We start from the raw sequence: 9,560 nt of genomic DNA, 5'->3' as shown, positions 1-9,560 counted from the left end.
TCATTGAAAACGTTAGTTTACATGTGACCTGTCTGTCTGTTTTCCGTCATTTCAGGTTTTCTACAGATTTTGTATGCCGTGCTGGCAGCAATATGGGTAAAGCACCTAGAAACCACTAAATGACTCTTAGGACAAACCAGCCACGCATTTCTGATCAAGTCAAGGAAAGGCAGAGTGAAAAATGACTAGGCATGTAAAACTCTGGGGTCATTGGGATTAGCTGTATTTTTTGACTTCATATTTTTTGACTTTGTCTTAGTACTAATTGCTTTACACCAGTTTCTGAATATACAGGGGGAAAATAAGTATATACCAGTGCAGCTATTCATGAAATTAACACCACACAATAATAGTAATAAGGCAATTTAGCAGGATATCAAAACATTCCAACCAAGAGTGTGTGCATTAAAGTGCAACATCACAGGAATAAGTGAAAGGTAATTCCAGTATCTGGTTCTTTTACCAAATAAGAATCAGTTAATTTTACTGCTCTACTCTTCTCAAGAATATCCTGATACAAGGCTCTGTTTGTCTTCCCTTCAGTCATCTGGATTAAGACAAAACCATAAGAAGAGAAACAGTCCCATATTCTGATGCCCGTAAAAAACAGAAAAACTAATGGGCTCATTTGGTTCAGTGCTGTTTCTTTGACACTTTTATCTTGTCATTCCAGTTGGATGCGCATCACTTTTTTTTTTACTGATTAGAGTATTATGATTTTTTTGCCATATTGAATTAATACCAATGTATGGTCTTAATTTCCTGTGAACAGCTACACTGGAAAAAAGTTTAATGCAAATAAAGTTGATACACTGAATGAATACTTAATATGCTCATTAACATTTTTGCAGTTTTAGTTAAAGGTGCAATGTGTAAAATGTCAACAATTTAGTGGCATATAGTGGTGAGACTGCAGAATGCAACTTCCTCCCGGTGGCACAACAATATGGCCGCCTTCATGAAAGGACACCTGCTCCCACTGTAGATTTAAAAGATTCATTAAGAAAACAGCTTGTCTTTTCTGGAGATTTCATGTTAATGTTAATAGATCCCTCTAAATATTATACACAATGTTTAAAGACAAACTCAAAGATTTTATATATTGCTCCTGGGCACTATATGTAAGCACGCTGTGGCAAAGCTGTGACTTTAGGCTATATAAGTAAAACTGCACTTAACTGATTTGATTATAAAAACAAGATACAGGATAGGCTGTCTGCCTCAGGTTTTTGCACAGAACTCAGTGTACTGAGCTGTCTGAAAGAACTCAGACATACACCTTAAAAAAGGGTGTCTCTTTTAGACTAAATGAGTATACTGAAAAACAATAGGTATTTGGGATGATAAGTCATACTAAGGTACAAGGAAAAGAACTTTACATATATAGAGATTTTTTTTCTTGTCTGTATGGAGCTTTTATAATGTTTTGCTTTTACTGCAGTACAGTCCATGTGGACCCAAGCAGGCAATAAACCAAAGTAGTCAAGAAAGAGGGGTTTGAAAGACAAAGCTAACAGCCAGATGCACTGCGCGGAGCTGGAAGAGTCTGGTCCCATAATGTAGAAGTGACACATATATGAGGTTAAGTACCCCAATGAATTGTGGGAGTCCAATCCGGAAACAGAGAGGGAGGAATGGAGCCAATCCAGAGACTGGAATTGGGCCAAGGGTTAAGGCTGAAGGGAGAGATGGTTTCCTTAGTCATCCTGAGAGAAATAAAGTGGGAAGAATTAGTCTTCTCTGGTTTCTGTTTGTCTAAGACATGTGTTCATTCTGAACAACAGATACAGCCACATATGGACTCTGCTGTATATAAATCATTGTAACTCTGAAACCTACACAAACACAAGGTTACACAAGTTTTTTTTAATTTTTTTTTTTTATTACCCCTGTATATGAGCACAGGTTAGAATTGATAGATGTTCTCACCCATTCATCCTCCTCAGCTCCATCTCCTTCTCCTCTGGGCTTCTGAGCACTGCCTGTGCCTGCTTTGTTAGCCATAATCGTCTGTCCACGATGCTCCAGCCGTTTCATCACCAGCAAAGTTACACTTGGTCACTGTGCCAGCATCTACTTTAGCTAAGGAGACTGAAAACACAGAAGCATATGAAGAACCAGCGCTTCCGAAAAAAGCAACAGGCAAAATACAGACATAATTCAGAGACATCATCTGTTCCTGGGCAGCATACTTGCACCATTCTGTTCAGATTTTGATGTGAGGGGAGTTAAAACAGTGAAGGTGTTTAGCTGTGACTGTCATAGACTCAAAAACTGCTCAAATGTACAATAATGTTTAACTTTAATGCAAAACTTTAAATTGCCCATCATGTCACAATGGTTCCCGGACAGCATGTGTAAAATGAAATGCTGTGAACATACTAAAGCACCCCACTGCACTCAGAACTGACTAGTGAATATTAAAGGGCTGGAAGACTCCTCCCGAATGAGAGGTCATAACCAGTTCATTTCCCCTGAGGTCAGTCATGAAAGTGAGAAAGAGACTGGAAAAACTATGAGGTTTAATTTCATTCACTCCCCACTGCCATAAAGATCAGTGCTAGGACAACCTTGGTCAGTGTGAAGACTGTGAAAACCAAAAAGACTGCCTGCCTTTGAAAAACAACCCCATCTGATGTAGTTAGAAAATATATACAGTGGGTACGGAAAGTATTCAGACCCCTTTAAATTTTTCACTCTTTGTGTCATCGCAGCCATTTGCCAAAATCAAAAAAGTTCATTTTATTTCTCATTAATGTACACTCAGCACCCCATCTTGACAGAAAAAAACAGAAATGTAGAAATTTTTGCAAATTTATTAAAAAAGAAAACCTGAAATATCACATGGTCATAAGTATTCAGACCCTGTGCTCAGTATTGAGTAGAAGCACCCTTTTGAGCTAGTACAGCCATGAATCTTCTTGGGAATGATGCAACAAGTTTTTCACACCTGGATTTGGGGATCCTCTGCCATTCTTCCTTGCAGATCCTCTCCAGTTCTGTCAGGTTGGATGGTGAACGTTGGTGGACAGCCATTTTCAGGTCTCTCCAGAGATGCTCAATTGGGTTTAGGTCAGGGCTCTGGCTGGGCCAGTCAAGAACGGTCACAGAGTTGTTCCGAAGCCACTCCTTTGTTATTTTAGCTGTGTGCTTAGGGTCATTGTCCTGTTGAAAGGTGAACCTTCGGCCCAGTCTGAGGTCCTGAGCACTCTGGAAGAGGTTTTCTTCCAGGATATCTCTGTACTTGGCCGCATTCATCTTTCCTTCAATTGCAACCAGTCGTCCTGTCCCTGCAGTTGAAAAACACCCCCACAACATGATGCTCCCACCACCATGTTTCACTGTAGGGATTGTATTGGGCAGGTGATGAGCAGTGCCTGGTTTTCTCCACACATACCGCTTAGAATTAACGCCAAAAAGTTCAATCTTGGTCTCATCAGACCAGAGAATCTTATTTCTCATAGTCTGGGAGTCCTTCATGTGTCTTTTGGCAAACTCTATGCAGGCTTTCATGTGTCTTGCACTGAGGAGAGGCTTCCGTCAGGCCACTCTGCCATAAAGCCCCGACTGGTGGAGGGCTGCAGTGATAGTTGACTTTGTGGAACTTTCTCCCATCTCCCTACTGCATCTCTGGAGCTCAGCCACAGTGATCTATGGGTTCTTCTTTACCTCTCTCACCAAGGCTCTTCTCCCACGATCGCTCAGTTTGGCTGGACGGCCAGGTCTAGGAAGAGTTCTGGTCGTCCCAAACTTTTTCCATTTGAGGATTATGGAGGCCACTGTGCTCTTAGGAACCTTGAGTGCTGCAGAAATTCTTTTATAACCTTGGCCAGATCTGTGCCTTGCCACAATTCTGTCTCTGAGCTCCTTGGGCAGTTCCTTCGACCTCATGATTCTCATTTGCTCTGACATGCACTGTGAGCTGTAAGGTCTTATATAGACAGGTGTGTGCCTTTCCTAATCAAGTCCAATCAGTTTAATTAAACACAGCTGGACTCCAATGAAGGAGCAGAACCATCTCAAGGAGGATCAGAAGAAATGGACAGCATGTGAGTTAAATATGAGTGTCACTGCAAAGGGTCTGAATACTTATGACCATGTGATATTTCAGTTTTTCTTTTTTAATAAATTTGCAAAAATTTCTACATTTCTGTTTTTTTCTGTCAAGATGGGGTGCTGAGTGTACATTAATGAGAAATAAAATGAACTTTTTTGATTTTGGCAAATGGCTGCAATGACACAAAGAGTGAAAAATTTAAAGGGGTCTGAATACTTTCCGTACCCACTGTAAAAGTGTTCTGAGCAGAGTTCAGAAAGATGAGTAGTCTTCCCTCTCTTTAATACTGTATTGTCTACATTTGTTGTTCTGTTTTCAGTACCAAGTGTGTGGAAGCAACTAAGCAGTAAAAACAGTGTGCTTATCCAGACTCACTTATGAAAGGACTGTTTCCTTTGGTCTTCAGCCGGACATCCTGTCCTGTTTCTAGCTCTGTTTTGTCCATTTCTGACTCTGGGTACCAGAAGGCCCAGGTACCGCTGGGTCGGTGCCTGTCAGTTATTTTCACCAGTTCAGGTTTGTTCACCAAGGCTGACAGCTGCTCCTCAGACAGACGGTCTGTCTCCCCTTTAGCTTCCACCTCTGTAAGGACAGAAGATGCTCATCCAATGAAGAGCTCCAAGAGCCACATACACTGACCAGCCACAACATTATGGCCTAATACTGCCTAATACTCAGTTTGCTTTCATAGTTACACTGTGAGGAAGAGCACACATCTGTGTGCCATTCAATGAGAAACAGACTGAAAAGGAGTGAAAATTGTGGTGGGAGGACACCACACAATTTTTTAGGTAAATTCAACAGCATCTCCAGTCTAGTTGTGATATCACCACTATAGTTGCTAAATGTTTCTCTTGGTAGAGAACATACAGTATTTCTCTTTTTCAACCATTTTAATATGGATTTGAACAAAATTGAGTCTATTGAAAAGGATGAATAACATTTAAATCTCCAGCACGTCAACTTCATCATCCGTGAGTACCCATGACATTGTCACCAGTTCACTGTTTGTCATTTCTTAGACCACTTTTGGTTGGTACTAACCACTGAAGAGCAGGACACCCAACAAGATCTGTAGTTTGGGAGATACTCTGACCCAGTCTTCCAGCCATCACAGTTTGGTCCTCGTCAAAGTCACTCAGATCTTTACATGTGGTGTTTTTTCTTGCTTCCATCACATCAACTTTAAGAACTGAATATTCACCTGCTGTCTAATATAATCTACACACTGACAGGTGCCACTGTAATGAAATCATCATTTATGCACTTTACCCGTCAGTGGCCATAATGCTATGGCTGATTGGTGTACAGACAGAGAAAAAACTATTTGAGGGAAGTCAGAGAGACATAGATTTCTCGCCTGCCACACAGGATGAAAGGGTTCAATTCCAAGCCAGTGAAAAAATGGCAGGAAAACCTGTCCAGATGTGCTGTTACTAAGCCCTGTTTTCTGTATGCTGATAGCAGAGTTATCCAGATTCAAATGTTGACGATTTGACATCAATAGGAATGTTTCTGGTTCTTTGAAGCTGATTTGAAATATCTCTGGAGCTGCTGTCAGAGCAGAGTTCTTAAGCCCAAACCTGCAAAAGTGCAGGTTATTGACAATCAGCTGGAACATGACAAAGACAATATAGGATAAACTGCATACATTAACTTATTTTCAGCTCACTTTCATAGAAATATGAAGAAAGTTCATATCATTATGATCATTATGTGAAGACACAGTTTATTGATGAGTTGTTATGGTAACTTAATGTAATCATAATTTATTTACCATTCCTTATCTATGATGAAAAAGAAAACTAAATAAAAGTCTACACACTAAAAATAAACCAATCCACATTCATAAGAATTACATTAGCAAAAATATGAGCTAACAAAGTAAAAAAAACAACAACAAAGGAGCCAGAACATAAAATAAGAATCACTGATGCTGTGTCCAAGCGCATCAGTAGATGTATCTTACGACTATGGATTTAGCATTTGAACACTAGCACCTGTGTCAGAACACCTGCCCACAAGGGAGCGACCTAAATGCTGCTCCTTTGACCACTCAGCCGTCCTGAGTTTTTCTTCCAGCAAGATACAGGAAGGGTAGTTGCAGTAACAGATACATGATTTTGAAGGCTACAAAGATATCAAAGGCAGCTGTCTGGCTTTCATTGCACTGCTTCCAAGAAAACAAATGAAAAACAAAATGTTCATGCAAAATAATAATCTGAAGAATGTGTGTTACATGTAATATGATTTAGCACAGCATGTTGTCTGATGACATTGTGTTGTGGGCCAGTAAAAGTTGAGCCAGGTGTAACTTCTTGCCTGACCAGCCTGCGTTTTTTCAGGCAGGTCTAATGTCAGCCTGGCTGCAGCCTCAGGACGGGAATAGCTATTACCCTAAGGGCTAAAATCAATGAGCTACAGGCTGTGTAGGATGAAAAACACCCCAGACTATGTCAGAATTTGTGATATACTGTAATTGGCCTCATGATAGAGATAGAAGAAAATGACGATAGCCAGCAGGATTCATCCTCTTGGGACCATGGATATCTGTACAGAATTTCATGGCAATCTGTTCAAGATGTGTATAGATAGCATAGATGGCGTACACACTTAAGCTGACTGAAGACATTTGCATGGACAGTTTTAACTGCATTATGTATCAGCGGAAAATGTGCAGATACAGAAAAATCGCTCTACTGCCAAAAGTACATCCAGGTGTTCTGCTCAATTCACAAACAAACCTGTACGTTATAAAACATGGCACATGAAAGACTAAAAAGTTCAGCTGCAGTTTAAAAATGTCTTCCACTGAAGACATCTGATGCAGTGTAGTCGCAGACACATTCAAAGATCCTTATTCAACTACAACTACATGGAAGACATAATTACATTTAGGAAAAAAGGACATAGGAAAACAAACTCAAAAGTTTGTTGTTGTCTACTCACTGTAAGAGGACATGAGGAAGCCAATGTTGACCTTCTTGGTGTCACTGAAGTTTGGCTCAATTTCTTGGCCCTTGGAATCAAACCTCCTCTGATGGATGCGGCTGGGTTTTATATACAACACATAGTAACGGATCTACAATGAAAACAAAAGTGTGGTTTGCGTTCTGTCTGGCTGTATTTGTGTTTAGTCGGTCCAAAATGCTAACAGTGAGAAGGATTTGGTGATGGTGCAACAGTGGAGGAAGGAGTTTCTTTTAAAGCATAAACAGAGCTAGAACTTGCAAAGTTTCTGATGGCAGATGGTGATAGGCTACACGTTTATACTGTTTTTTAAAAGATAAAGACAAACATTACTGAAGTTTGGGGAAATGTTATTTTAAACAAATTATTTATGAAGGATTATTGGAGGGAAAGAAAGTGCTGCTTGTGTGCAAAACAGATGTAGTCTCCTGATGACCTCGCTGGTATTTTGTCTACTGTACCTTCTGGTTTTTAACATCACTGATTGCATGTCTGGAAACATCCAACAGCTTTCCTTCTAGAAGAACCCCCTGTCCACTGTGTGAAAGGAAAACATCAAATACAGAAATCATTCTGCTTCAACCTACTATGCATTCTATTGCTTTTAGGACAGCAACGTCTAACAATATCAAATTTCCATTCTTCTTCCTGTGAACAAGGGAGACCAGTGGCAGATTATTGAAAACTTGAGCTCTGAGTATTTTGAGCTTAGTTCCCAGTATTTTTAGTGTGCTGAAGAAAGGGGTTTGTTCACAGAAAGTGTTATTTGGGTCCTCATTGGGACACAGAAAGTGGCAGCAATCTTAAGAAAATAAAAGTGGATTGGATCGAAAGAATCACAACAAAGAATACAGAATGGGAGTAAAGAGAGAGCAGTGGCATCAGGAAGACAGAAGTAGCTAATAATAAAGTGAAACGTCCATGTAGGGACAGAAATTAGACAGGACAGAAACATAAATATCAATACTTCACTATCACCAAGCCCAGGAGCCATTGACAGATGGAGTGGGCAGAGCACAACAAACTAACTCTAGAAATAATGCTGCTAACTTTTAAAAACGACACAACCCTAACTTGAAACCTAGCTTGAAATGACCTGTAACCTTTCAGATTTTGATTCATAGTGAAATCACTGTAGTTAACTACAGTTCATGTGAACACTTTTCCTCTTTAAGTGTCTGACGCCCTACCTTTCATACGCAGAGGGAGACCACACACGGTCAAACTTCTCATTGTGTACTGGTTTATTCTGCAAAGAGGTGTTGTCATAAATTCGGCTCATTTTTGCATAAAATGTACTTTTCTCTTCTCGGACTTTTCCTGTTTCCTGACTTCCTATCGCCACGCGCAGACGCGTAACGGAGGTGCGCTCGATTACAAAACGGCCTGTCCCGACGGCGACAGCAGCGCACAGACATGTGGGAAATGTTTGCTGAATCAGGCGAGTGGTTTAAAACATCCATCAGTCTATTATCTACATCCGCTTATTCCTACTGAGGGCCATGGGGATCTGCTGGAGCCTATCCACAGCTCTCACAGGGCCACATAGAGACAAAAAGCCTCACACACTCACACACACTCCTATGGGCAATTTAGAATCAACCTAACATGCAAGTGTTTGGACTGTGGGAGGAAACCAGAGTATCCGGAGTAAACCCACACAAGCACAGGGAGCAAACTCCACATAGAAAGGTCTCTGCTGGGTTTTGAACCAAAAAGTCAGAATTTTTCTTTTAAAGTAAAAGCAATGAGATATAAGTCCTTTACTACATGCAGCCTACTGCTACACTGATATGGTTACTTTTCAGATTAGAAATTTACACAAATACAAATATTAAATGCAATTTCCCATCACAACTTGATTTAAAAAGGCTCCAAAGATGTAAAAACTCCAATACATCATAAAAAACAAAGAAAACTCAGTGGTGTCTATACTTTCATTTAAACAAATGACTGGAGTACCAAGCCAAACAAAAGTTAAGTGTGAGGTCAGTCTAGCAGACTCTCCACACATATTTGGACCTAGAAATAGCTTATCTAACCCTATAGCTACTTTAGATGGCACAGCCCTGGCCTCCAGCAATACTGTGAAAAACCTTGGAGTTATTTTTGACCAGGACATGTCCTTTAACTCACACATAAAACAAATCTCTAAAACTGCCTTCTTTCACTTGCGCAACATTGCCAAAATTAGAAACATCCTGTCTCAAAATGATGCAGAAAAACTAGTCCATGCATTTGTTACCTCAGGGCCAGATTACTGTAACTCATTACTATGTGGATGCCTCAGTATCTCCATAAAAAGCCTCCAGTTAATCCAGTGCTTTACAAATAAAACTAAATTGAAATGAATCAAAATTTGAATAACTCCAATCTGTATCTCAAATGTGTATAAGTTCAATTATATAATTTTTATCATTGAAATTTCCTTGATTTATTTATATATTTTTGACTGGACTTTAACTGGATTTCTTATCATGAAGAGCAAAACTGTGGTCTCAGAAGTGTATTGCAATAATGAATTTAATGAATG

The 9,560-nt window shown here is 39.9% G+C and overlaps 1 protein-coding gene across 1 annotated transcript; it reads right to left on the bottom strand.

The window, feature by feature from the left end:
* Positions 1–206: 206 nt before the first annotated feature.
* arpin (actin related protein 2/3 complex inhibitor) lies at positions 207–8,567 on the bottom strand. The gene is made up of 6 exons (XM_026310779.1): positions 8,218–8,567; positions 7,489–7,564; positions 7,007–7,139; positions 4,433–4,639; positions 1,930–2,091; positions 207–1,706 (listed from the first exon to the last, which is right to left on the bottom strand). Exons 1-5 carry the CDS (start codon positions 8,307–8,309, stop codon positions 1,997–1,999), a joined length of 603 nt encoding a protein of 200 aa, XP_026166564.1. The 5' UTR covers positions 8,310–8,567; the 3' UTR covers positions 207–1,706; positions 1,930–1,996.
* Positions 8,568–9,560: the final 993 nt, after the last annotated feature.

This window comes from Mastacembelus armatus, chromosome 6, assembly GCF_900324485.2.
Source record: "Mastacembelus armatus chromosome 6, fMasArm1.2, whole genome shotgun sequence".
Lineage (NCBI taxonomy): Eukaryota > Metazoa > Chordata > Actinopteri > Synbranchiformes > Mastacembelidae > Mastacembelus > Mastacembelus armatus.
The sequence above is the reverse complement of the archived record's forward strand: the minus strand, read 5'-3'. Positions and strand labels throughout refer to the sequence as shown.